Source organism: Pteronotus mesoamericanus, unplaced genomic scaffold (genome assembly GCF_021234165.1).
Source record: "Pteronotus mesoamericanus isolate MK-2021 breed Mesoamerican mustached bat unplaced genomic scaffold, CSHL_Meso_final contig_33, whole genome shotgun sequence".
NCBI classification, from domain to species: Eukaryota; Metazoa; Chordata; class Mammalia; order Chiroptera; family Mormoopidae; genus Pteronotus; species Pteronotus mesoamericanus.
This window is the reverse complement of record NW_026555135.1, coordinates 455,629-482,947: the sequence shown is the minus strand read 5'-3', so window position 1 is coordinate 482,947 and position 27,319 is coordinate 455,629. Positions and strand designations below refer to the sequence as shown.

Sequence of the window (27,319 nt, the reverse complement as noted above, 5' to 3'; positions counted from 1 at the left end):
TAGCACTTGGTTGGCACTCAGTAAATGTTGACCAAACAGTGAAATAAAGGAATATGAGGCAAATTACTTAACCTCTTAGAGTCTTAGTTTTATTATCCTTGAAACAAAAGAAAGTCAAACATTTGGCAAGGATAAATGATGCATAATGAATGTAAAACAAATGCCACCGTTATTGACTCAGTTGCCAGAGCCAAAAATGGGTAACTGTTCAAAATTTCCATTTATCTCTCTCCCTTTTCCCCTTTCCCAGGTAACCAGTCACCATGACTTGTTGAAACTGTCTTACGGACTTGGTAAGAAAATGTTGGTTACTAGGGAATTTCCATCAGGCCAGAGCTATCAGGAAGGATGGGAGGCAAAGGGTGCTGGAGGTAGGGATCTTGTAAGGAAAAGAAGCAGGAAGAGAAACTAATGGGGACATAAATCACAGGGGGAGCAGATAACGGGTTCAGGAAAAGGGAGAGATCAGGATGGGGCCTGGGGACATAGAAACCACCCAGTCTGTGTTCTCAAGGAGCTCATGGTCTGCTGGTGATACACACGGAAATACAATTTTGTATAGAACCAAGATGCAGTGGATCACTGTTTCCTCCTTGATACTCCTTTTTCACTTGTCTTCCAGGGTACCATCCAACATGCCAGGCTTTCGAATCTTTTTGGCTCTCCTCAGTCTGGTTTGCTGCTTCTCCTAGTTTCCTCAAATTCTGAATTTTGAAGGAAACTATTTTCCATCGACACTAACTCCGTTGGTGTATTCATCCAGACTTATGGCTTTAAATACCACCTATGTGATGATGACTCCCAAACTGATATCTCCAGCCTAGATATCTCCCCTGACCTTCAGACCCATATGCCCCTTTGCCCCCTCAACATCTCTATTCTAATGATATCTCAAACTCAACACAGTCAAAAAATCATTTCCAGATAGTTTTCCCCAAAATTAGCACTTCTCTTATCTTTCCCATCTCAAAAAGTGCCAGCACCAGTCTTCTGGTTGTTTAGGCCAAAAATCTTGGCTCCTTTCTTCCTCTGATACTCTACATCCAGTCTGTCAGCAAACATTGTTAATGTCTACCTTCTAAATATTGTTGGCTCTTGAACAACATGGGTTTGAACTACATGGGTCCACTTATATGTGGATTTTTTAAAGTAAATACCAGTACTGTTTTTCATTCAGGGTTGGGAGTTCGCAGATGTGGAAAGCCAACTATAAGCATTGATCTATCTAGGGGAATTGAGCATCTGTGGGGATTTTAGTACCTGTGAGAGGTCCTGGAACCAATTCCTTGCAGATACTGAGGGACAGTTTAAGTTTTGGAAGAGTCAAAAGTTATATGAAGATTTTCAACTCTGCATGGGTTGGTTCTTGAGCCCTGCATTATTCAGGGTCAACTGTATATTCAAAATTCAATCATTTCTCATCCCCCACCTCTGGGTTATGATAAGAGGCTCCCAATTGGTCTCCCTGCTTATTACACTGCCCCTCCTAAATCTATTCTTCATAAAACAGCCAGAGTAACTCTGTTAAAATATAAATCAGACTGTGTAGATCCTCTACTCAAAATACTTGTCAAGATCCTAAACACAGGGTAGAAGTCAAAGTCCTTATTATGACCTGCAAGGCTGTGCTATCTGGCTCCTGCTACCTCTCAGTCTTCTCTTTCCCTCCCCAGGGTACACTGTGTTCTAGCTATTTCTAGGCCCTTTGCACTTGCTGAAATGCTTTTCCCTAAATATCAGAGTAGTGTCCTCTCTCTCTCTATGTTTCATTTTCTTCAGAACTTTCTCCAAAAGTCACCTTCCCAATAAGGTCTGCCTTGGCTCCCCTATCTAAAATAAAACCTCTCCTCCTGCCAGTGTTTTTTTTTCTTCCACTTTTATTTTCAATTTGTAGTATTTACTGCACTCTTAAGCTACAGTATATATTTTATTTATCTTTATTGTTTAGGTCTCTCATTAGAATGGAAATTCCAAGAAATTTTTTTGTCCATTTTTTTCACTATTGTGTATCCATTACTTAGAATATTGACAGGCATATAAAAAGGCACTTTGTAGGTATTTGTTGAATGAATGAATGAATGAAAAGGGTAGACATTTCCAAGAGGCAAATGTTACTCTTCAAAGGAAAACTTTATAACAAGCAGAGCTGCTTGAAAATGCACAGTACAGGACCTCTTAATGATGTTATCTCACAAACCTGACATCAGTCCAGGACAGGAGGAAGGCTGGACAGAGATTATGATGTCATTTGAAGAAGAAACATTCCGGGGGTGGGGGGCGGGAAGACTTGTTAAAGGGCACACATCTCGTTGGGGCAGGAGAGTATTTGTGTTTTGCTGGCCCTGGAAGAAGCTGATGGGAGATGGAGTTTAATGGGAGTTGGGTTCAAAGACCTCTTGCCAGAAGGCATGAGGTTCTCTGAAGGGAAGAGTGAGTCAGAGGTTACAAGAACAGAGACATAAGCAAAGGAACGGGAGAGATGACGAGGCTGACGACTAAGCGAATTTAGCCCTGGTCTGAAAAGGGCAGCTGAATTTCTCAGCAGCAGAGGAATTCAGCTGTGCCTGAGGCTGACTAGTCGGTTAAGCCCTTACGTAATCTCGAATGCAGACAAGTGAAACCGCTGCCAGTCTGCAGAGTCTGGCTTCCCCACTTCTGTGGGGTGCTTGGGGCAGGGGCCATATTTCTAGATTTATTCTGAGCTTCTTGCTGAACCTAGATTACAGTAGGGACTCAAATATTTCCGCTAAAGGCTTGCATAAATGAATGTATGCACCCAAACGGGAAACTGAGGGTTAGAAGCAGACTAATTTTCCTAGTACGCAGCAGAACAATCGGGACAACTACTACCTCAGGTGGCACCCAGATGTTTTTCAGCGGGATTTGGCAAGCAAATACTGTCTGTAGGCAAAGGGGCGGGGTTAAATGGAGCGGGTGGCGTGGGTTGGGGGGAGAAGGGACGGCTGACTGGAGGGGAGGATTGTTTGGGTTTCAAGGCGGGGCCAACAGCAGGCGCGACAAATTTCCATCTCCAACAACGTGACTAAGGTGCGTAGCGTCACATCCGGTCTGGTAGGCGGGAGCGGGAAACAAAAGAAGAGCAATGACGCATGCGTTTGGTCTGCCCTGGTTTCTGGTGGGTCCTTCCGCTCAGGGGGAGAGAAGTGCTTCCGGGTCGCTGCCGGCAGCCGCCTCCCGGCGCGGTAAGTACAGAAGCAAGGCTGCGTCTGCTGTCTCCTTGCCCCTTCCTCCCTCCCCCAGAGAAACCCCGTTTCCCTGACCCGCCTCCTCGGGAGCTCAGTGTTCAGACTCCTTTTAATATTAAAAAGCGTCAGCTCATTGGCCGCTTCCGCGAGAGTAAGCCCCACCCCGTCACACAAGATCCGTCATTCATTGGTGTCACTTCTTGTCACCCAGTATTTCTTCCAGTTAATTGGCCCTATTCAAGCCCCGCTCCTTTAGCTATTAGCAACTGTATAAGGTGTCTCTCCGAATCCCGCCTCTGCCTTCTTCCTGTTGGTCAACCTCACGGTCATTATCATAATAAGCAAAGAATGGGCGGTGGCTTTGCGGTGAGGGGTTGGGTTTTCGAAGCTTTGGTTTTGTGCCTCACAGTACTGGGACTGGAGGGATGTTCCTGTTTTACTGGTTACATACTCTGGGAAGCTGAGGTCCACGGAAGGGCAGGCTGGCCCCGGATCGGTCAAATAAGTTAGGGCAAAGCAGAACTAGACCTAGATCCTTTTTTCCTGCTCATCGTTATAACCCGGCCTGGGTCTCTTCTACGCTGGAGTTCTATGCTTCAATTCACTGTGATCCAGAGCCCAGTCGTTGTTGGTCTCTGGGCCTCAATTTTCCTGGAGCAGAAAGGCTTTGAATTAATATTCTCTGAGCCCTTGCTGGTCAGCTCCCTCAGCTGCTTAATCCGAGCAGAATTTACTTGTTCTCTCACATATTAGTTCATCCATTCAACCTTCCATCTACTTATTTATACATTAACCCATGTCTTTAGAATGGCTTACTGAACAATACTTGCACATGTGCCCCCGCCCTTCCCTCCTCCCCCAATTTGGCTGTAGTTTATAAGAGAAGTGATTAGTGTCCTAAATTTCGGACACTGGGTGGATTATGTATGGACCTTCATAGAGATCCAAAAAGTAGGTCTTAGTGTTTGGAGGAGATAAGAGGCAGTTTCAGTAGAGCCCTGCTACTTCTAATTTTGTAATGCTACTCTGCATTTTGGATTCCTATCTCTGTATTTGACTTCTATTCTCTTCCCTCCTTGAACAGCTTACAAACAGTTTTACTTATCCGTAAAGTATATTACCTTACTTAATGATCAGAATAACTGAGGATGGTATAATTGTTATTATCCCCATTTTACAGATGAGGAAACTGAGGCTCAGAGAGGTTAAGTGACTTGGCCAAGGTCAAACAGCTAGTAAGTGGTGGAGCCAGGACTGAAACCCAGGTCTGTCTGATTCCCACAGGGAAGAGCTGGTTCCCTGCTTCCTTCCACTCCACCCCACCCCCAAATCAAACTGTAACCCAAATAAAAACCAAAACCAAATACATCTGAGAGCTGGATTCACCTGACCTTTTCTCTCAGTCTAGGAGCCATGTCCACCTTGTTTCCCTCACTCTTTCCCCGTGTGACTGAGACTCTGTGGTTTAATCTGGATCGACCTTGTGTGGAAGAGACAGAGCTGCAGCAGCAAGAACAGCAGCATCAGGCCTGGGTGAGTGAGGACCTAGCACAGTGGTGGAGGCTCAGTCAGGGATCCCCTTTTCACTGGCCATGACCCAATCTTGAGACCTGCCCCAGAGGACCTTTTTGCTTTGAACTGAGAATAATCAGGCTGGAGCTGGGCAAGGGATGGGGGAAGCAGGGAGCTAGGTTCTCATCTTTGTGTTACCTTAACTTGCTGGGGGACCATGGGATCTCTGGGCCAGGTTGCAGTCCAGGCTCTTTTCCCTAAAGCATAGGAAATAATATTTTTGACTATTTATTGAGGACTTAGCAGAGGCCATGTTCTAGGCTGATAGTCTCTCACTTCACCCTCACCATAATCTTATGAGGAAACCAAGACCTAGAGAGTTTATGTAATTGCATCAAGTTCAGAAGTAAGTGGCAGATGACAGGAGAGAAAGGGATTGAATCTTCCTGAGAACAGGAAGCTTCTCCTTCACACTTGGGTATCTTATTTGGGGGCAATGTGGTCTAGTCCCTTGCCCCTGACCTTCTCTGTTGTGCCCTGACCCTGCTTTTCTTCCCTTTTGGCCACAGCTCCAGAGCATTGCAGAGAAAGACAACAACCTGGTACCTATTGGCAAGCCAGCTTCAGAGGTGAGTGGGGCCCTGATGGACAAAGGCTCTGCTCTAATTCCAAAGGTCCTGCCTCTGACTCTAGAGCAGTTTTGGTTCTCAGCTCTAGATGGAGGCCAGAGTCAGGAGCTAGAGGGGGTTGGTATTGGGCCTACCTAGAACTAAGGTCCTGCAGAGCATGCATCAGCCTACAGACTCAAGTAGAGCAGGGTTAGGGAGTGGGGTCACTTGTGGCTCCAGAGAGAGGCTCCAGGTGGGCCAGCCCTTGAACTGGTTCAACAGACTCTCTCCTGCCTCACTAGCACTATGATGATGAGGAGGAAGAAGATGAAGATGATGATGAGGATAGTGAAGAGGACTCAGAGGATGATGAGGACATGCAGGACATGGACGAGATGAATGACTACAATGAATCACCTGACGATGGGGAGGTCAATGAGGTAAGCAGAGGTGTGGGGAAGGCCTCTGCTCCTGGGTCCCTGCCCCTGACCTAATTGGTGGCCAAGGGGTTCAGAAACCCTGGGTCCAGCCAGGAGCAGGATCTGGGACTGGGGTTGGCTGGGTGGCTGAGGCCCCTCCCCACCTACACCCAGCCTCCTCTCCAGGTGGACATGGAAGGCAACGAACAGGATCAGGACCAGTGGATGATCTAAGTAGACAAGGCATGGTGGCCTCAGGGAGATTCCAGGCCAACGCAACCTACCTGTAACCCCTGCAGAACCAGCTGATCACCCCAGTGCCTGAAAGCTCACCCTCAGGCACCTCTTCAGCTGCTGCCAGGACCTGGTCTCCTTGGCCCCTCCCAGGCCATCAGCCTGCCCTTGAATCCCCAGGGCCTGAGCCCACCACACCTTTTTGGCCAGTACCTCACCTCTTGATTGCCAGGTGTAGTCTCTTTCTAACTCTCTTTAATAAAGACACAGGACTGAATTCTGCCCCCCTCCCCCATGTCTATTCCCTCTTTGTTGGTGGGGCCCAGAGGAATCCAGCATCTTCTCTTGAGTTCTAGGGAGAGGGCATTCAAAGGACCTTAGGCAAACCTACCTGGCCATGTGGGCCAGAGCTAGGGAAGGCTAGGAGCAAGACCTGGCCCCAGGCTGCATTGCCATCTCCTCTTGCCCAGCATGCACCAGTCATTCCTGCAGGGCCTTTACCTCAGAGTTTACAGTTTCTTTTAATCCTATCCACAAAGGCTTGGGCTGGGAAGGGCAGGCTTTCTGAGGCCCAGAGCTGGGAAGCCCCTAGAGCTCTCCTAGCCCACTTCCTTGGTGTTAAGAGAGAAGATAAAGTCTGAGCAGGGCAGGGATTCCCATGAAGTCACCCAGCAAATCAGTGACAAAGCTGGGGTGGGAGCTCAGGACTTTTGCCTGTCAGTTCATTGCTTTCTCTGGAAGGAGGGAGAGCAATGGGACCAAGCAGCCTGACAGACCTTGATGGCTCAGGTGAGTGGGGCAGAGTTAGGAGGAGAGCCTCCCCAACCCTGAGCCCAGCATGTGTCAGGCCACAGCAGGGAGGGGAAGGGATGTTCTGAGGTCCTTGCTTGGGCGGGGGTAAGGTGGGGCAGCAGTAAGTACCCCTGGGCCTGGGCCTCAGCCAGGCCCTGCGTAGGTGAGCTGGGCTATGCCGTCCTTGATGGCAGGGAAGTCTGGGAGGCCAGTATGGTGGAGGCGGCAGCGGTAGCGGCCACAGCTCTTGGCGTACTGCAGGAAGCGGGGTGCACCGGGGAACAGCACGTGGTCGGCCAACACAGTGGCACCAGCTGGCAGCAAAGCATGCGCCTCCAGCAGCTGCAGGTCCCGCAGGTAACATCGGGGCCGGTGTGTCAGAAGCACCAAATCTGCCCGACTCAGCTGGTACTGGGTTCGTAGGCGTGGGATCACCTCCTCTGAGCTACCCACAATGAGCTCCACCTGTGGGAGTGGGAAGAGCTGGAGGTGAGGGTGGGATGGACAGGGTTGTCCCACATCAGACCCCACCAGGATCTAGCTTTATGCCAGTCCCTGGTCTGGATCCCGACCAGTGTTCTCACATTTCCTCTGGTTTCAGAACCCAAGAGGTCAGGATCTGTATTGTGATTTCTAGTCTACCAGTGAAGAAGCTGAGATTCAGAGGATGAGTGCTTGGCCCAAGGTCTCATAGCTAATAAGAAGCAGACTAAGGTTTGCGCCCAGATTTTCTGGGCTCCAGGGACTTTCCTCTTTAACTGCTTCTTTGTCATTCAGCAGCAAATATGTACAAATGACTTGGAAGAGGAGGACAGGAGTTCATACAGCCTCTGGGATAACAGTTTCCTAAGTGGAGCTGCTTCCTTCTCTTAGGTGGGATTCCCCCACCGGGGAGGCCTGGCTAGGGCAAGGCCAAGGGAAGAGACCAGGGTTGGGGAGGTGGGGGCTGACCGTGCGCTCGTCGAAGCCAGCTAGGCGAATAAGCTTTTCAGCCACCACTGCTGTACGTGGGTCCTGCTCTACAGTGAGAAGGCGACTCCCAGCGGGCAGGGCACGGGCAATAAGCAGTGTGGAGTACCCGCAGTAGGTGCCCAGCTCCAGCACACAAGAGGGGGCCTTCTCTTCCACCAGCCGCATCAGGATCTGACCTGTGGAGGGAGATGACTATTGCAGCAGACATGGGAGATGCATGGCAGGCCATAGAAAGAGATCACCAGTGCCCACCTGCCTCACTGCAGCTTCCAACCAGCTAGGATATTATCTCCCTCGAACTATATATAGCCCCAGCTGCCCCACTGGTCTCCCTGCTCCTCCAGCCTTGCCTCCTTCAATCTAGTCTCACAACAGCCACTAGGAATCTTTGTGAAAAGCAAATGTGACACTATCATTTCCTGGTTCCTTGATCCTAAGACCTTTGGGATTGAACTTGGGATCCTCAGTCTGACATTCAGGACGTCCTTGGAACTGATCCTACCTTACCTTTCCAGTTTCAGCTCTCAGTTCTTCCTAACTTTAGCCTGTACCACAGCCATCTCAAACAACTGTGCCCAGGATCAACCATTCTGACAGATTCCTTCCTGCCACATTTGAATATATGGCTGGCTTTGCACTTCCCCACCCTGTCCTCAACTGCCTGACCAACTTGAGAACAATCCTACTAAGCTCAGTTCAACTGTTGCTTCCTCCAGGAAGGTCCAGGCAGAAACAACCACCAGGCTTCTGAGGGACTTTTGCCGGAACTTCCAGTTTCATTCCCCCTTATTTTGTTCATTGGCTATCTTTCTAACTTTGGAATTGGACCGATTTCTTAAATAATACTCTGAAAGCACTTGTGCTGGGAGCTGGGGCTCAGACAAATCCAGGCAGACAGCTACCTGAATAGGATCTGGGAGCCTCTGTGATGGGGGAGAAAGACATTACAAAGTTAGGAGTTATGTGTGGAGATGATTATTCCCCTGTGTATTACATTCCCTTTGAGGCCAGTATCTGTGGCTGATTCATCCATGTGGCCTCTACTTCCTTCTCTTCTAGCACCCACCACATGTTTGGTACCCAAAAAAGCTGGCAATAAATGTTTGCTGAATGAATGAATAGCTTTGCCCAGACCCCTCATTTGTGGAGGAGAATAAAGAGACCCATAGAGGACCAAAAACCTGCCCAATTCACTCATTAAGGCAGCAGCAGATCCCAGCTCTTTATTCATTATCTTGGGGGGTGCTTCCTGGAGCAGAATGCTAGGGAACACTGACCTTTGACAGGCCCCATGTGGTTCAGGTACTCGCAGTGGCTACTCCAGTGGTCCAGAGTTGTGACGATGTGACCAGGGTCCCCAGGCAGGGCGTGGGTGAGCACATAGCTGAAGGCCCGCTCCTCAATCCGCAGCCCTGACAGGCAGTCTCGAAGGCTCCGCAGTAAGACTGTGCGCACCAGGAGTCGGAAATGGTGCCGGTACCGCACCAGCAATGTCACCACCAGTGGCAGGAAGGCTAGCGCGATGGCTGGAGACATGGTCCCTACCTGGGTCCTGGGGTGAAGGGAGGCAGTGAGGGAAACTCACACCTGTCTGTCATTTTTGCAGCCCTTATCAGTAGTAATTATTATCCCTATATTTTGCAAACGATGGCTCAGAGAGGTTAAGTCTTTTCTCCAGAGTCACACAGCAGAACTAGGATTTGAATCTGAATTGCTCTGATCCCAAACCCATGTACTTTCAAGGACTCCATGCTAAATTCAGAACCCAATCCCAAACCACCTCTTCTCACTTCTGGCCCCTGGTCCCATCTTCACCTTGCTCCCTCCACCCATTTCTTCTCATCTCTGTTGTCTCCAATCTTCAGGACCCCTTTTGCACCAGTTGCCCTCTGCAATATCTTTCTCCTGCCCTACCCACTTCCTGCTTGGTCTCCTTTGACCCATTACTGTATAGCAAAAGAGCACAGCTTTAGAGTCAGAAACCCCTTCATGGTCATTGCTCTGCCTCAGTAAAAGGCAACCAAAACACTCCATAGGGTGTTAGGATGGGATGTCCTTCCCACCCCAGGACTTTCTCTCTATGCTTCCCTGAGGTTGAGAAGAGTTGCTGATTGTATATATTTTTTCCAGTCCTGTCTCATCTCCCCTGCATTCCTTTCTTCTTTCTCAGCATTCCCTTCATATGTGCATACACATAACACACACTTTCTCCTCATTCAGCCCTCTTTCCTGCAACCCACTATGAGGGATAAGTTCCCTGCCTTCTCCCATTCCCTGGACCATCTGAACCTTGTGAGGCGGCTGCTGGTGGTGGGAACTAAAATTGAAAGTAGGAATGTATGAATAGGTGTGGATAGGTGAGTGATGGCGAGTTTGAACTGGTGTGCTTGGGAACCCACACTCAAGGGCCCTGCTTACCTGGACTGGAGGCTTCTGCTTGGGGAAGATCGGAGCGTGGGACAGGAGGGGGGAGTCCTTGGACAGTAGGGGGAGAACCCTGAGGCAGGCTGGACCTGCTCTCAATTATTGATGCTGAGGCGGCTGCTGTCACCTGAAACCTGCAGTTCAAGTTACTACCCCAGGGACAAGCTGGAGCTGCCTCCTATCCTTCAGAAACCCTCACATAACTTATAAGAACTCCAAAATCTTGATTTGAGGGGTAATAGAGCTACTGAGCTTGGTGCCCTTTCCTCCAATCTCTTGGATCAGCACAAGGGGTATGATGTGAGTCAAGGTGACAGGGAGGTTATAATTTATTCATTAATTCCAAATTCAAGTCTTCTCTATGTAAGTGTGAGGACATGGGTCACAAAGAAGAGTCAAATCCTGTCCTGTCCTCCAGGAACTCCATGTTTTGTGGTGGTGGTGGTTGTTAAACTCCATATTTGGCAGGAAAAAACAAGTGCAGGAACAGAGAAAACAATATAACGTGATCACTAGAACCGATGCTCCATGAATACAGGGACTCTTGGTTGTTCTGTGAACTGCTACATATTCAGATAGAACAGTGTGTGGCATGTTGCAGATACTCAGTAAATATTTGATTTAATAAACACTGGATAGGGATAAAGCACAGGAGATGCCCAGAGAATAGAATCAGAGAAGGCAATCAAGATACTGTTGGGTCTTGACGAAAGCCCACAGACCTGGCAGGGAAACAGTGCCAGGACACATGTGCAAAGTCCAGGAGGTCAATCAAGAAACTGCAAATGGCATTCCCCCAACCCCTCCCACCTTCTTCCACCGGTTCTGGGTCTGGAATGGGAAGCAGGTGTTGGGGATGCAAGATTTTTTTTTTTTAAAGATTTTATTTATTTACTTTGAGAGAGAGGGAAAGGGAGGGAGGGCCAGAGACCGATGTGAAAAATGTTGATTCGTTGCCTCTCCCACCCCCCCACCCCGAACTTGGGAGGTTCCTCAAGCCAGGCATGTGCCCTGGCGACCTTTTGATTCGCAATCTGGCACTCAATCCACTGATCCACACCAGGCAGGGCAGCATTTCCAAGATCTCGAATGACAAACTTGGACCTGTGTTCGGGGTTCAAGGGAAAACGGAATGGTTTTAAAAACACCAATGATCAGATTTGTGTGTTAAGACATGATTGCCATAAAATGGCAGGATTGAATAGAAATGCCTAAGGGTAAGGAGTTCAGTAAGGTGGCCGCTATTTTCACTGCCAGCATAAAGCTCCACTCCGCTTTGGCTTGTGAAGATGTAAGGTTCCCTCTTTTAAGTGTCAGGTCCCCAGCCCAGGTCGAGAATTACGTTGAGTGTCACACTCTCTGTATCTCCCGACTTTGTGCGGGGCAACTGGGGCTTACGTGTATGCATCCCAACCGCCCCTCGTGTGACATTTAAGAAAATATATCATGACGGCATTTGCTATGAGTTCTCCCGCTGGCTCGCAGAGATAGACTTTACGGCCCCGCGACCACCTAAATCACAGAAAAGCCTCTTCGACCTGCAGGGAGAGGAGAACTGGAGCTCTGAGATTGAGAAGTGACTGAAATCACGTGATACTCTCCTCCCTTTCCTCCCGTCACGTGTCTCCAGCCTTGTCGCGCAAAGTGCGCCTACCCATTGGTCGGAGGTGATCACGCGGTAGGGACAGAACCGGAAGCCGGGGTTGCGGCGGCGCGGCGGCAGCGAAGCGACTCTGAGAAGGTATAGTCGTAGGGGCGGGTGGTTGCTTGCGGATTGCAGCCACGGGTCATGTGACCGGAAGGGCTCCTGACGGACGCCGTCCCTCCTCTGTGCGGCCTGAGCGCCCGGCCCGACCCCGGCCATGGGGTGCTGCTACAGCAGCGAGAACGAGGACTCGAACCAGGTGCGGCCGTGGCGGGCGGGGCTCGGGAATGAGGGCTGAGACCCTGGGGCATGGGGCCCAGGAAAAAACTTGCTGAAGAAGGGGTGTCATACGGTGGGGCTCGCTGAGTACGGAGGCCCGGAGAGGACAGATTACAGAGGAGGCGCGGGGCCGGTCTCTCCTCCTGTTAAAGCCCCAGTTCTCCACACAGTCCCCGCGTTGGGGTGTGCAGGCATCTGCGTATCTCACTTGCTCCCATCCCTTTCACGTTCCCTTACCTTCAAACTTTTACTGCTTCAAGTATCCCTAGCCTAGGTCCCTGGGAAACACTCCCTTCCCATCTGCCTGTGCTTGTTATTAGCGATCTTTGTGAATCCACTGTAGAGGTGGGAAAGCTGAGGCTCAGAATTAGTTTGTCCTGAGATGAATCAGAAATCTGTGTATTCTCTCAGTCCCTGGGGTTGGAGAAGCACGCTCACTACTGGTCTGGGGTCAGAGAGGGTCTCGAAGTTGGTAGCATTTGAGGTGGTGAAGGCTTTAATAGACTCAGCGAGGACATCGGCCCGTGTGGGAAATTACTTGGGAAGTAAAAAATCGGATTTACCTTCGCCTGGATTAGGTGGGGGTTGTGGTATGGGGAGCTCAAGTTTGGCCTGCTCCAGTGCAGTTCCTGCCTAGGGCTTGAGGGTTCCTCTAGCTAGAGGGGATCTTGCCCTGGGAATATGGCTGTAGATCTGATCCCTTCGCAAGAATTAGACTTGGGAAAGCTGTAAAGTTTAAATTCTTCCTCTTCCTCTTAGTGCATTCTCACTTCGTGGCACCCTTTAATTCTGGCCCTTCCGACCTGACCTCCCTGGAGGAGGGGAAGCCTCCAAGGATCAAGTCTTAAATTGTTGGCCACTCACCTTTTTGATTGCCTCTGTGACTGGGTTCCACGTTTCAACACATACTAGACACACAGACAGTAGAAAGATTTCAGCACGTAGCCTATAGTCTTGTGGGGTACATGGTCACAGAAATGGATTATATCACTGGTACTTGGGAGTAGGTCTTTCCCCAGTGACTCACGTGAATTTTTTTTGGGTTAAGGACTTAGGCTTGGAAAATGTCATTTGTATGAGAGGCCTGGGTGGCTGGACACAATGAACGCATACTTCCTCCGTCTTACGTTAGGCATGCCTCATAGCCCACACTCTTCACTTCACCCCAGCCTGTTAAAAGAGGCAGTATCTCTGCCTACTGGGAAAGCCGTAGCCTGTGGGAAGTTGTCCCTTAAAGTATAATATGGACTCTTGCTGGTAATGAGTCAAGAAGGGTTAATGCCTGCCTCATGAGAAAGGATACCAGCTTGTAGCTGGAAGAGCTGGGCTTGTTGCTGTCTTCAGTCTCCTCCTTGCCCCTGATGGCCTCTCACTTCTGTTTCTAAATGCCAAAGATAGTATTTGGTCAGTGCTAAGTGATTTGAAGCCTTATGTGACAAAAGTCTTACCTGGTCTATAAGCCAGAACCATTCACTATCAAAAAGTCCGTCTTTGAGCTCTTGGGTAAGCCCCTCTCATCACTGTCCTTTTATTATAATAATAATAATAATTTTTAAAAAGCACACCATATGAGAGTTTTTAAAGCCCTTTTACAGTTATCTCATTTGACTGTTGCCAAACATCTATCATAAGGTACCGATTACATCTATTTAAAGACAGGGAAGCCCTGGCAGTGTAGCTCAGTTGGTTAAAGCATTGTCCCGATATGCCAAGGTTGTGAGTTCATCCCTGGTCAAGGCACATACAAGAAGACTCAACCAATGAATGCATAATTAAGTGGGATTACAAATCGAGGGTTCTCTCTCCTCTCACCTTCCCTTCCTCTCTAAAATCAATAAATAAGAATTTTTAAAATAAGTAAACAAAAGCAAGGAAAAAGTTCAGAGAACCTAAGTGACTTTGCAAAGGTTACAAAACCAAGAAGTGCCATAGCCAAGGTATTTTGATGTCAAGCCATATGCTCTATCCATTGAGTCAAGCTCTCTCTTTTAGCTGCGCCCATGGACCAGATGGCTAGGCATGGGCAGGCCACATATGTGTCTATGCTAGGGTAGACAGTGAAACTCTGACTCCCGGGTTAACATTCACTCAGGGACAAATGTCAGTGTGAAAAACCTCTCCTATGCTCCATTCACCCTTTGTGGGTGAAGTGACGTTATTTGTCCACTCCAATGGAAGTGGTATGGCCCCAGGAGACCAGATCTCAGGAACACAACCTTGTTCTTGAAGAATCCCTGATAGGGGAGAAACTGCCCTGTCCTGGGGAAAGGATGGACACATAGGAAGCAAGCTCAGGCTTCGTTATGGAACCAGCTTTCCTTAGAGATAATTTAATCTTTGGCAAGAATTTTGCCTTTCTAGCCCTTTAATACTTAGCCTGTGTTTTAGGGAGGTGGGTTGTCTAGGATTTGGGAGGTGATGGACAGAAGCCCATAGTTTCTGTCTCATGTTGCTGGGAACTGGGGACACTTCGGTGACCTAGGGTTGAGCAGGAAAAGTCCTGTGGCAAGACTGGGCATGCCTAGGGTGGGGTAGGCAGGGCAGGAGGAAATCGCCCTCCACAAGGAGAGTCGTTAGAGTTGTCAGAGTTGTCAGCAGGGATGCTGGGAGCCTGCAGTGTGAAAGTCAGTGGTATGAACTGAGATAGGCCTGGAGTGGAACACTGAGAGGTCTCGTGGTCTGGCACTAAGTGTTGGTGAGTCAGCATTAGTTAGGATGGGCCCCTTGTCCTTGAATTTGTCCTGGAAACCCTCAATCTTTATGGCTTGGATAAGTATACAGCAGGTCCGCTTATCCAATTTGTAGCTGACACAAAGCCAACAGGGGTTTGCAGCTGATGGGCTCAAACCAGGGTTGTGTCCAGAAAGATTAGGACAAAGGACTAGACCAGGCAGGACAAGGAGAAATACACACAGAATTATATAGGACCAGGGAGACTTTGGCCCCAGGTCAGTTCTGGGGGGTTGTGACATCAGTGTAGGTTAGTAGTAACAGGGCTTCTGATCATGAACAAAGCCACACTGATAGAGGTTATGGTGACTTGTCAATGGAGGGAACAGCTCCGTTGTTTAGCTTAAGTCAGGATATACCAGGTGCACCAAGTTTGGCTCTGGGAGTCCCATACAAAGAGAGAGCATCAGAGGAGAGGACACCTGCAAGAGGAGAAGGGACCTGCCCTCAAGAAGGAAGCACACTTGGAGTGTGTGACCCAGAAGCTGGGTCTGGGACTCCTGCCCTGAAATAATATGAGGAATGGGCATTGACAGGTTGGACTTGCTTTCTCTTTGGGCCTAGGGCTTTGTCTCGCCTCACAGGGCCTCTGTATCTGGGAAATAGACAACCTTGCTGGAGGAGGGGAGGGTGGGGCAGACGGGGACCTGGTTTGGGGAATCTGGAGGGCCTTTCTCGGGCTCCTAGCTTGCATCTGTTTCCTCTTTAGACCCCACTGTTTTGGTATTTTCCACCTCTTCTGGCTTCCAGCCTCTAATATTCTGTCTTTATAAGTTGCTGGGCTATTTTCTAAAGCTCCAGGGCTGTTACTGAACATTTGCTTTGTGTCTCTGTCCATTTTTCAGGGCATCTACAACTGCTTGGTTCCACTTTAATTCATCTTGGACCACTAGCTGAGTTCAGCTTCCAAGGGCAAGCAGGAAGTGTCTTATCTGACATATAGTTGGGCACTGGGATATTCCTAATAAAAATATTTTTGGTGTTTAAAGGTCAGAGTTGGGCTAAGAGGAGAGCCCAGAAAAAGCAGGTTGGACTAAAGGTCCCAGGGCTAGCTTCTCCCTTTTGGTGTCTCCTAGGACCAAGAGGAGCGGAAGCTGCTGCTGGGCCCTAACAGCACCCCCACCAAAGTTGTCAATGGAGCCGAGTCCAACAACTACAGCCTGCCTTCTGCTCGCACAGATGAACAGGCGCTGCTCTCCTCCATTCTTGCCAAGACAGCCAGGTAAGCATCACAGAACGAGATGTACAGCAGAGCTAATCCATCTCTATTTTAAAGGTTGGGGCAGAGGGAGCCACCCAGGACATGGGGGAAGGGACAAGGTCAGTGGGAGAGGTGTCTCTGGGCCCAGCCCTTCTGTATTAGGCAGGTGGGGATGCTGGTGTCAGATAGCCCTGGGATTGGCACCTGGCAGTGAGTTCTGTTTGTCCCTTTCGGATGTACCTGTCATGTCCTCTCTGCCTCTTCTCCCCAAAGCAACATCATCGACGTGTCTGCTGCAGATTCCCAGGGCATGGAGCAGCATGAGTACATGGACCGGGCGAGGCAGTACAGGTGAGCACCTGACCAGCTTGGGTCCCTCAGGCTGCTTGGGCTCCTCCCGTCCCCTTCATCTCGGATCCATCTTTGGAGCCTGGGCCCCAGTCCAGCCTCTTCATTTGGGTACAGCCCAGAAGACTGACCACAGATTTCTCAGGTGCCTCAGTAGCTATTCATATCAGCCCTATTTGTCCTGTGACACTCAAAGTTGTGGGGAGCCAAGGGAGGTGGGCCTGGGTGGTAAGCTGAGGCCCCATCACCCTGCTTCTCTGGTCTGAGGGAGGCTTTTCTGGGCTGAGCTGGGTAGGGCAGGGCAGCCTGTGGCCTCACTGTCCGCCCCACCCCTCCCTCTCGGCCAGCAACCGCCTGGCTGTGCTGAGCAGCAGCCTGACCCATTGGAAGAAGTTGCCACCACTGCCATCTCTCACCAGCCAGCCCCACCAAGTGCTGGCCAGCGAGCCCATCCCCTTCTCCGACTTGCAGCAGGTGAGCCACCCCTCACCCCACCCGTGCCCGCCCACACTGCCCGGGCTGTGGCAGAGGGTTCACCTACCCTGCCACATAGGAGGTGGGGAAGTGGAGTTGGTCTGGTAGCTTGTGGGCCCTGCTCGCTCCCACCTTTTTCCTTATATTTTATCTTTCTCTATCTCCTCTAAACCTGCTTCCCCCCGCTTTTGTTCTTTTCCTTCTGTCTTTCCCATCCCTGCCTTTCTCTTCGGCTTCATGCTCCCTTTCATTCTCCCCTCTCTGGCCATCTGATCCTTTTCCCGGGATTCTGGATCACCCTTCTCACCTCCCTGTTCCTTTCCTCCCTGGTCCCTCTGTCTCAGGTCTCCAGGATAGCTGCTTATGCCTACAGTGCACTTTCTCAGATTCGTGTGGACGCGAGAGAGGAGCTGGTTGTACAGTTTGGGATCCCATGAAGACAGGGATCTTTGGATGGCTCTTCTTCTCCTCTCGACCCCATCTCGTCTCCACCCTGCCTCCCCTGGCCCCCAGCCTCACTGTGGCTTATACAGTACCCTAACCTGCTACTAATCAAGAGAAGATTGTGGAGGAGGAGAAGAGTGAGGCTAGAAGCCTGAGCAAGTGAGGATGGAGCAAGGGAGGGTAGAACCATTTGGGACTGGCCTTCAAAGCCCTGGTCAGAGGTGGGGTGGGGAACAAAAGGACAAGGCCTGGTAGGTCTTCACTATCACTGGGAGGGGGTGGAGGTAACACTGTGAGGGGTGATCACTAGAGGGTCTGTTGAGGCCCCTTTCCCACTCTTTCTGTGCCCTGTTCCCTGAATTGGTGCTCGCAGGCACCTCACTAGGGTTTGTGACCAGTGTCTGGACGAGCTTGAATTTGAATGAATTGAGTTTGTATTTCTAACACCCTGGGTTTTTACATGTTTGGGGGTTTTGGGTTTTTGTTGTTGTGGGGTTTTTTGTTTTTTTTTGTTTTGTTTTGTTTTGGTTTTTTTTTGGTTTGTTCCCCTTGATAAAGGACATGTATTCATCTGTGTGCTGATTTCAGCCCCTCTGTCCTGTCTACCATCCTACTGCTTGCTTCTGGCTGTTTAAGTGAGATGGATGAGGGGGAGGGGGGATTCTTCTAGGGACACTAAGAGAAGTTCAGGGTTCCCAGGTCTTAGCTGAGACTTGGCCTCGGCTAACCTCAAATTGGGTAAGATTGCCTGTCCTTTCTCCAGTGATGGGAGCACTGAGGCAGCTGTCATTGTTGAGGAGGACCCTGCCTTAGCCTCAGTGAAATTACTAAAGAGCCTGGGAAGAGATTGGTGGTGGTGGTGGTGCAGACAGACCAGGAGTACCTGATGTGGAGTCTGCAAGCCAGTGTTTTCAAGCAGAAGATTCTTTTTATCAAATGAAATCTCAAGCAAAATCGCAGCATACAAAATATGAGAGTAACTGCTCCGGTCTGATTGAAATAGGGGGTTCAGCAAGCACGGCCTGTCCTCTTGGCCTCCTAACACAATTGCCTCTGAGGCATCTTCACAGAACCCTGGTGCTCTGTGAAGCAACTCTTACTCTCAGGATATCTGAGCTGAAGAGTAAAAAAATGGCCCAAAGTTGAGATAAGTTTTCCAGGGCCATGCAGTGAGCCTAGGTCTCTCATGTCTCAGGCCAACAGGCGTTTCCCTCCACTGCCTGCTTTTCAGTGGAGCAAGACCACAGCTACTGGCAATTGCCTGAGTTTGGGGCCATTTTTACATAGTACAAGTGACTTCTAATCTGCTGAACAGTTCAAATTCTTTATTGTATTGTCAAACCAAAATGACCATCCTCAGCCCTTCAGGATGGCTTTGGTCTCAGGAACCTCAGAGTGCATCCTGCTTGGCCCGGATTTTCTTGCGCTTGATATTCATGCGTTTCCACACTTCAGCTGTGGTGCGGTCGGCTTTGGTGACCCCACTGAAGTCGAATGTGGTGATACGGGGCAGGGTGCACAGCACATACTGCCTGTGGGGAAGACTTGGGCTGGGGGCCAGCCCCCCCCCACCACCGGCACCCCATTTTCCCTACCACCAGCTGCTGCTATCTCCCCTGACTGCAGGAACGGAGGGACCTGAGTATTGTTTAGAGGAGACTTGAGTTTATCCTGACGGAGAGCAGGAAATGATTAAAGGTGTATACTTGCTTCCCTGACCCAAACATGGCAGAAGGTAGTGCTGGGGTTTTTTGTTCTTGGTTTTTTTTTTTTTTTGTCTCCCCTCCTTTCCCTCAGGTAAGCCCAGCTCCAGGGCAGGGCACTTACCTATATCCCTTTTCTTCCTCTATGGGGTTCCCATGGAGTGTCAGGCTCCGGAGCCGAGGGAGGATGTCCAGCTTATTCACCTCTCCTAGGCGGTGGATGCTGTTGCCATGGAGGTAGAGGACACTCAGATTAAAGAAAGTTGTCAGGATCTATTGGGGAAAGAAACCAAAGCCAGGTTGGACAGGGGTCTAGAGCTGTGCTCAGGACTAACTTGAGGGCAGAGAAGAGTTTGGAGAACAACTTGCCCTTCACTCCCGCCACCACCCCCCCTCATCCCCAGGCATACTGGATGACTCCAACCTACTTTCATTTACTTTGGAAGGAGTACAGGGTTATATTACCGATTTAGAGCTCTGACCCGAGGGGCAGGAAGGTATGGGCCTGGGTCCCAGCACTGCCACTGACTTGGCAGGTGCTTGGGCTTCCTGCCTCCCCTGAGCCTTGGCTGCCCTCTCACTGAAGACCTTTGGTGAGCTAAGATTCTTTCACAAAAAGGGACAGGGATACAGAGCACTGTGTAAGGTATATAAGAGAAGCTTTTAAAATAGAGGTGAGCCCTGGCTGGTGTGGCTCAGTGGGTTGAGCACCAGCCTGCAAATCGAAAGGTTGCTGGTTGGATCCTCAGTCAAGGCACGTGGCTGGGTTGTGGATCAGGTTCCTGTTTGGGGACATGTGAGAGGCAACCAATGAATACATCTCTGATATATCTCTTGCACATCGATTTCTCTCCCTCCCTCCCCCTTTCTCTAAAAATAAATAAAATTTTAAATAAAGGTGCAATTGAGATCACTACCCCCCAGGAACAATTTCTTAGTCTTGCTCTAGCTCCTTTTCCCCTAACAGATCTTGGACATAAAAGGAGCAGTTTTCTTTCTTTAAGATTTGATTTATGTTTAGAGAGGGGGAAGGGAGGGAGAAAGAGAGGGAGAGAAGTGTCAACTGGAGGGAGAATCATCAGTTGCCCCTCACACGTGCCCCAACCAGGGACTGAACTCGCAACCCAGGCATATGCACTGACCAGGAATGGAACCAGTGACTTTTTGCTTTGCAGGATGATGCCCAACCGACTGAGCTATGCCAGTCAGGGCAGTTTTCTTGTTTGTTTGTTTTTCCAAACCTAATCAAAGTTTATTTCCTTTTTTAAAAAACATAGTCTTTATTATTTTTTTCCATTACCATTTAGTTCCCTTATATCTGCCTCCCCCCTATTTATTTCTTAAAACTTGAGTCTGAGTTTATGAAAAGTAAGTGCTGTACTTTGACTACCTACTTCTTTCACAGAAGAACTTAGCACTAGATACAGCGGGTGCCCTATATCAAGAGCTACAGTTTTACTTCAGCCTCCTATGTGCCAGTTGGTTTTCAAACATTCTCATTTCTCACAAAACCTTTGTGATGTTGGCATATTATCCCCATTTTTCAAACAGGGAAGCTGAGGTTTTGGAGAGTTAGTAACATTGCCCAAAATCCTAAGGGGCAAATCTAGCGTTTGAACCTGCATCTGAGCCAATAGCTATGTGCTTTACACATAGTTCCATGCTCCCTCACAGCTTTCATGAGATGTGGGAGATGGAGACGCTGGAGGCTGGACAGGGTAGACTCTGACCCACTCTGACTAGATTCCCAGGGTTGGGAGCTCACAGGATCAATGGAAGTCAGGTCATTGAAAGACAGGTCGATCCAAGCCAGGTTCTCCGGATGCTCCAGCAGCTGTGAAATCACATGGTTGAAGTCTCTCAGCTCATTGAGGACATTGTTGTTCAGCCACAGGGACTGGGTCAGTGACTTCCCTGATTTTGAGTGCCTTAGTGGTCGCAGCCCTGTCCTTGGCTCCTCGCTTATCAGATCTGTAGGGACAAAGAGATGCCTAGGTATATCACCTTCGCCTTTCTGGGTCTGGGGGATAGGAAGTGACAGAGCTGAGAGGATAAGCAGCCCAAGCTAATGAGAGGGACTGGCAGGGCCATAACCCAATGTGCGAGTCTAGTGCTACTCTACCCACTGTCAGCTCAAGGTTCCCGCCTCACCGGCCCCAGGAGTCAGTAAGCTGGGACTAAGGGCCAAACACTTCCTATCCCATACTCAGTTTGGGTCACATGCTTCTCTCATGTCTGTTGTATCATTGGGTCTTCTGTGTACCACCCCTGTATATGTCTTAGGAAGAAGGAGACAAAAACCATTCCTATTTTATAGATGAGGAAACTAAAAACCAGAGATGTTGGGTTTGAGCCAAGATGATAACACAAAATCCAGAATTATTTACTGGTAGAGCCTATAGAATTCACTTGAGCGTAACACACTCGAATGTGCTCTCTTCCATTAATATTAAACAACTATGTGACGGACACTGGATATACAATGGTGAACAAAATGAGACACTGCAAAGCTCTGTATGAGTAAAAGGGCAGGGCTGAAACAAGATATTTGTGTCTTGGAGGAGCTCATGTGGGCAAGATGGAAACAAACTGGCAATAGTCTGATAAATGCTTTTTGAGTTGTGGAAGCATGGAAGAGGGATGCCTCACCCAGTCTGAAGCTCATGGGAGCTTCCCAGGGAAGGTGAAGCCTAATTGGATCTCAGTAATTAGGAAAAGGTGAGCATGAGCAAAGGCATGAAGGTATAGTACAACATGGGGCACACATGTATATGCTACATAAGGGGGCAAGGAGGAAAAAAGAGTCAAGAAACCTTGAATGCCAGGCTTCGTCACAGGTGATGGGAAGCTACTAGAGATTTTAGAGCAAAGGAGATATCCAAATCTTTCATTTAAAAGAGATCACTGAAGCTCTGGTATGGAGTCTGGATTTTGGGGAGTGGGTGAGACTGTAAGGCCAATTTGGCTCTTTCAATCATCCAAGCAAAAGATGAAGGATAATCAGTATGACTTGATGGTTGACTGGAGGTAAGGGTAGAATAATATTCCAGGATATTGCCCAGTTTCTTGTTTGGGTGACTGGGCAGTTGCCATATCTATGATCTGATATGGAATTAAAGGGAGAAACATGGTTGGGTAGGTGATGAGTCTGACTTGGCCTTGGTGTGTCTGAGGTTCTTATAGTACAAAAATGTGGAGAAGCCAAGTAGGCAGTGTGATACAAAGGTGTGAGACAGACTTGAGAATAATTAGCACAGAGAGTGAACACGTTAGAGAAACAGATGAGAGTCCTCAGGGATAGTAAAAGTAGGTAGGAGGCACAAGGAGGAATGAGAGTCCCTTAAAGAAGTTACTGGATAATCAGGGAAGGGCAGGGAGAACCAGAAGAGGATAGTTTTAAAGATGCTCAGGGAATCCATAGTTTATAGGAGTCAGGTTTACAGAGATGAGGGCTATTTCAAGGAAATGGCAAGGGTCTGGGGATAGCTAGATTGAAGTGAGTGCAAGAGTGAATGGAAGGTAAGGAAATGTAAGTAGGTAACACAAACAACATGCACAGAAAGTTTAGGTGAGGAGAATTAGGGAATAGAATGATGTTAGAACACATCTGAATGGACAGTCCTGCCCCCTCCCTGTTTGTTGTTTAACAAATGAAGGTCCAGAGAGAGGATGGGCTTTGCCCAAGCCCACAGTGGCAGAGCCAGAATCAGACACCACCTCTAGCTGAGGTGACTATATTTTTCCTACTGCCCCGTGCCTTCAGTTACTTGTCTAAAATTGCCAAGGAAATATTTAGTAGTTGTTCTAACTGGCCAGTTTATCCTCACCATCCCCTCAGCTCTTACTGGACACACTCACTCTTTTCTACCCCCAGGAAATGTTAACTTCCTTCCCTCCTCATCTGTATCAGTCAGCATCCACCAGATGGCTCTTAGTCCTAGAGTGAGCAGAACTCCCAGCTGGAGTGTGAGGTTGGGGGAAGGTGGCATGATGTTACTGGAACACCCCAGCTAGTGAAGAAACTCTACATCTGCCTCCCAACCTCACATCTCCTGACTGCAAACTCAGAAATGAAATGACAAAGATGCATAAAAGCTAAAGTCAAAATAAACCCACATATGGACTAGCATCCAATGTGATGAGGTAGCAGCTTGGGAAGTGCCTCCAAGCCTGGGCTGACCCCAAGTTCAGAGGGAGCCACTGGTGGGATGGCATTGCCTAAAACTTGAAGTTGCTTTATCAAGGGTGGAGCAAGGTGTCCAGACTGCTGTAGATTGCTGCTTTGCTCAGACCAAGATGGTCAAGATGGTAGCAGGGCACTGCATTGCCTGAGGATCTGCTGAAACTTCCTTGATCAGGTTAGTTAAGGCAGGTCTGGAAATTGGACCACAAATAACACTCAGAGAACTGGAGGTTGTCTAGCTACAGGAAGACCTAGGGAAAACATGATTCTGTCATGTCTCAGAAGGGTTTCCATGCAACATTTTCCCTGTGTCCCCAGAGGTCAGGAGTTACGAAGAACTTCCTTATGTTATTCCTCACCCCATAATGGATGGGCTGGATAGGTGTGTGTAGTAAGGGACTCCCTTAACACTAGATTTGTAAGCGGAAGTTAGAGGACTATGGGTTGGAGACAGTACACACTGGATGCCTTCTGAAATCACTGCCATTTCAGATTCTATGATTCATCTATTAATTAGCAAATAGTGTGTCAAGTATCCCCAAACTCTACCCTGTCCTTTAACCCCAACATTAAGCAAGTGTTCCATAAGCTCTGGGGAACCTGAGAGGACTGGCCTTTTGGAGCGTAGATGTGCCTCTTTCTTTCCCCTCCCAACACTCAACTATGCATACACACACACACAAAAGATATATGTGCTTTAAAAAAATAGGTGCTTGAAAAAACTTACCATTGAATGAAGGACAGGGCATCATACTGATTATGTTTTGTGCTGTGGAGTTATCCTTGATTGTAGTAGCTTGACTTTATCCTCATTCTGAGGACTCCATAGGGAGTAAACTACACCTCCCTCGGTCAGAGCTGGGAATTCCCAGAGTAGGTAGGAGCCACGCTTCCCTTCCTCCCCTCTCTCCTTAACTATATTGTATGTAGCCATTACTACAGCTAACACCCTTGTGAAACATGGACTACATCAATCAGATGTGATGTCACGCATAATAAAGTTCATGGGAGGTGGGTATGTGCTCACTGAAGAACACACATGAGTTACTATTGTGGCTAATGCTCTAACCCACGTAGTACACCAAACCCAAGTAGTTCCTAGTAACCTGGATAACTGTTCACCTGTTTCATGAACTTAAAGGTGGCCAATGATTGCCTAAAAGAAGATCAAAGCCAGTTAATGGATCTAGGATTCATTGATGCCAACCTGTGTTCTGTGAGGACAGATACACTGAAGCCTTTGTGCAACCAGATAAGAAAAGCCAGGGACAGCAGAACTTCCCTGAGAAGAAGCATATTTCCTTAAGAATATGATGATATCTTTCAGTCAAGATGGTGGCATAGGCAGACATGGCTTGCTCCTTCACACAACCACATCAAAATTACAACTAAAATATAGAACAGTCATCACTCAGAACCATCAGAAATTGAGTTGAATGGAGGACCTCAGTGGCATACAAAATACCCAGTCAGAAATGAATGATACACTAATTAAAGAACAATTTATAGGGAAACGACAGCAGAGTGGAAGAAGCTGAGAACTAAATCAATGATTCGGAACATCAGAAAACAAAAAACAACCAATTAGAACAGTAAGAAAAAAGAATAAAAAAAAATGAGGGTAGTATAAGCAGCCTCTGGGACAACTTCAAGAAGTCCAACATTTGCATCATAGGGGTGCCAGAAGAGAAATAGCAAAAAGTTGTAAATCTACTTGAAAAAATGATGACAGAAAACTTAGTTTGGTGAAGGAAATAGACATGCAAGTCCAGGAAGCAAAGAGACTCCCAAAGAAGGTAAACACAAAGAGGCCCACTCCAAAACACATCATAATGAAAATGCCAAAGGTTAAAGATAAAGAGAGAATCTTAAAAGCAGCAAGAGAAAAGCAGTTAGTTACCTACAGGGGAAATTCCCATAAGATAGCTGATTTCTCAAAAGAAACTTTACAGGGTAGAAGGGATTGGCAAGAAATGTTCAAAGTCATGAAAAGCAGGGACCTACAGCCAAGATTGCTCTACCCAGCAAAGCTATCATTTAGAATCGAAGGGCAGATAGCTAGTTTCCCAGACAAGAAAAAACCATAGGAGTTCATCACCAAACCATTATTATATGCAATGTTAAAGGGACTTACTTAAGAAAAAGGTCAAAACAATAAATTGGCAATAAATACATATCTATAAACAACTGAATCTAAAAACAAAGCAAAGAACAGACAGAAGCATGGATATGGAGAGTGTTTTGATGGTTGCCAGATGGGAGGGGTTTGTTGGGGAATGAGTGACGAGGTGAGGAGATTAAGAAGTACAAGTAGGTAGTTACAGAATGGCCATGGGGATGTAAAGTACAGTACAGGAAATGGAGTAGCCAAAGAACTTTTATACATGACCCATGGACATGAACAAATGTGTAGGGATTGCCTGAGGCACTGGGGAGCGCTGGTTGGGGGAGTCAAGGGGAAAAATCAGGACAACTGTAATAACAAAATATAATTTTAAAAAATATGATACTGTGCCTTGGCTGGTGTGGCTCAGTGGATTGAGCACTAGCCTGCAAACCGAAAGGTCGCCATTTTGATTCCCAGTTAGGGCACTTGCCTGCTTGCAGGCTAGGTCCCCAGTTGGGGAATGCAAGACAACCCATCTATGTTTCTCTCCTCTTTGTCCATCACTTCCCCTCTCTCTGAAAATAAATAAAATCTTTTAACAAATGATATTGCTGAGAGTGCTGCTGTGTCCCCTCCTGTGAGGTGCTAGCTGCCCATTTACAATAACATTGTGTGATAAGCATGGGCAGTGCTGGAACCTGCAATAAGTGTAGATGAGGATGGAATAAACTTGGATATAACTGGAATGAATATAAAATGTCAGTAAATATTTAAACTGGAAACATGCCACTTTTGTTAATAAGACCGCTCATGTTTCACCAGTGATCAGAATAGGCTTGTGTCCTCAGACTGAGGAGATAGGATTCTGCATGTTGGCTAGGACTCTGTTGCGGGCCCTGTTTTCCTTCCATTAGCTTCCTCTCTCCACGTAAAAACAATGAAACTATTGGCTGACACACTGGCTTCCCAGCTATCTTTCACCTGACTTTCTTGCTGTAGCTTGTCTTTTGAAGATGATCAATTACCCTGAGAGTCCCCTGGTTCCTTTCTGGTTTTCTGCTAATATTTTTTTAATCCTCACCCAAAGATACGTTTATTGATTTTTAGAGAGAGAGGAAGTGGGGCGGGAGAGAAAGAATCAATGTGAGAGAGAAATATTGTATTAGTTGTCTCCCAGACACATCCCAATTGGAGTCAGAAGGCAACCTAGGGATGTGCCCTGGCTGGGAATCAAACCCACAAGCTTTTGGTGTATGGGATGATGCTACAACCAACTGAGCAACCCAGCCAGGGCTCTGCAAGTCTTTTAAAAGGCCAGACACTTCCACTTCAACTCCTTTTCCTCTAATCTTCCCAGAAAATACAACAACAACAAAAAAAAAATCTGCAAGCATATGGGAAGAATCTCTTGAGGCTTTTAAGCAGAAGACTGATTTCTCCCTAGGAAGCACACTCAGCCTGCTGCCATGGTGATTGGAATGCTGTGCTCTGTAGGCTGACCTTGAACCACGTGGATGCTTCGGAAGGAGTAGTCAAGAGGGGGCTCTTGCACTGAAGTAGTCATATAGTCCTGTTTGTTCATAGTTCAGGCCATCATTTGTCAGGTGTAAGCATGGGCTCTGGGAGTCCGGGTTCAGCCTGGAAGGACAGAGAAGGACTGGTGTTCCAGATACAAGGAGCATAGGCCCTCGGCTTTCCCCATTGCCTCCACCCCTGCTTTCTACCCTCCACTACTCCAGGCTTGCCTGGCTACATTTCTATTTAAAGGTACTAATTGAAATTCTTTGCATTTGTAGGGCACTTTTTACCTCTCTGAGCACCTTCAAATCCTTTAGAGCTCATTGACAGTTATAACACCCATTTCTACTTTCCAGATAAACTGAGACCCCAGGGTGAAAGCACTTGCACAGAGTTAAGCCAGTGTATGTCAGTTGTTGACTGCAATCATAGTCTCCTGAATCCTATTCTGAGGCCCTTTCTGCTACTCCACAGTAGTTACCATGGAGACTGTCTTGGTATCTACCCTCTGGTGACATCA

At 48.1% G+C, this 27,319-nt stretch overlaps 3 protein-coding genes across 5 annotated transcripts; 2 read left to right on the top strand and 1 right to left on the bottom strand.

The window, feature by feature from the left end:
• The first annotated feature begins 3,065 nt into the window (after positions 1-3,065).
• ANAPC15 (anaphase promoting complex subunit 15) lies at positions 3,066-6,263 on the top strand. 2 transcript variants are annotated; one of them, XM_054576218.1, is made up of 5 exons: positions 3,066-3,203; positions 4,615-4,739; positions 5,288-5,347; positions 5,629-5,766; positions 5,932-6,263. In XM_054576218.1, exons 1-5 carry the CDS (start codon positions 3,104-3,106, stop codon positions 5,977-5,979), a joined length of 471 nt encoding a protein of 156 aa, XP_054432193.1. In that variant the 5' UTR covers positions 3,066-3,103; the 3' UTR covers positions 5,980-6,263. The 2 variants fall into 2 exon arrangements, with proteins under 2 accessions (XP_054432193.1, XP_054432194.1); XM_054576219.1 differs by lacking the exon at positions 3,066-3,203 and adding an exon at positions 4,455-4,471 and having other exon boundaries at positions 4,610-4,739.
• Positions 6,264-6,915: 652 nt separating this feature from the next.
• On the bottom strand, positions 6,916-26,896 carry LOC129072715 (leucine-rich repeat-containing protein 51). Of its 2 annotated transcripts, XM_054576216.1 has the most exons (8): positions 26,782-26,896; positions 20,757-20,962; positions 19,116-19,264; positions 12,029-12,037; positions 10,162-10,218; positions 9,021-9,295; positions 7,723-7,919; positions 6,916-7,236 (listed from the first exon to the last, which is right to left on the bottom strand). In XM_054576216.1, exons 1-8 carry the CDS (start codon positions 26,861-26,863, stop codon positions 6,916-6,918), a joined length of 1,296 nt encoding a protein of 431 aa, XP_054432191.1. In that variant the 5' UTR covers positions 26,864-26,896. The 2 variants fall into 2 exon arrangements, with proteins under 2 accessions (XP_054432191.1, XP_054432192.1); XM_054576217.1 differs by lacking the exons at positions 6,916-7,236; positions 7,723-7,919; positions 9,021-9,295; positions 10,162-10,218; positions 12,029-12,037 and adding an exon at positions 18,517-18,820.
• LAMTOR1 (late endosomal/lysosomal adaptor, MAPK and MTOR activator 1) lies at positions 11,882-18,517 on the top strand. Its single transcript, XM_054576220.1, has 5 exons — positions 11,882-12,071; positions 15,898-16,043; positions 16,296-16,373; positions 16,718-16,844; positions 17,189-18,517. The coding sequence occupies exons 1-5, from the start codon at positions 12,030-12,032 to the stop codon at positions 17,279-17,281; spliced, it is 486 nt and encodes a 161-aa protein (XP_054432195.1). The 5' UTR covers positions 11,882-12,029; the 3' UTR covers positions 17,282-18,517.
• Positions 26,897-27,319: the final 423 nt, after the last annotated feature.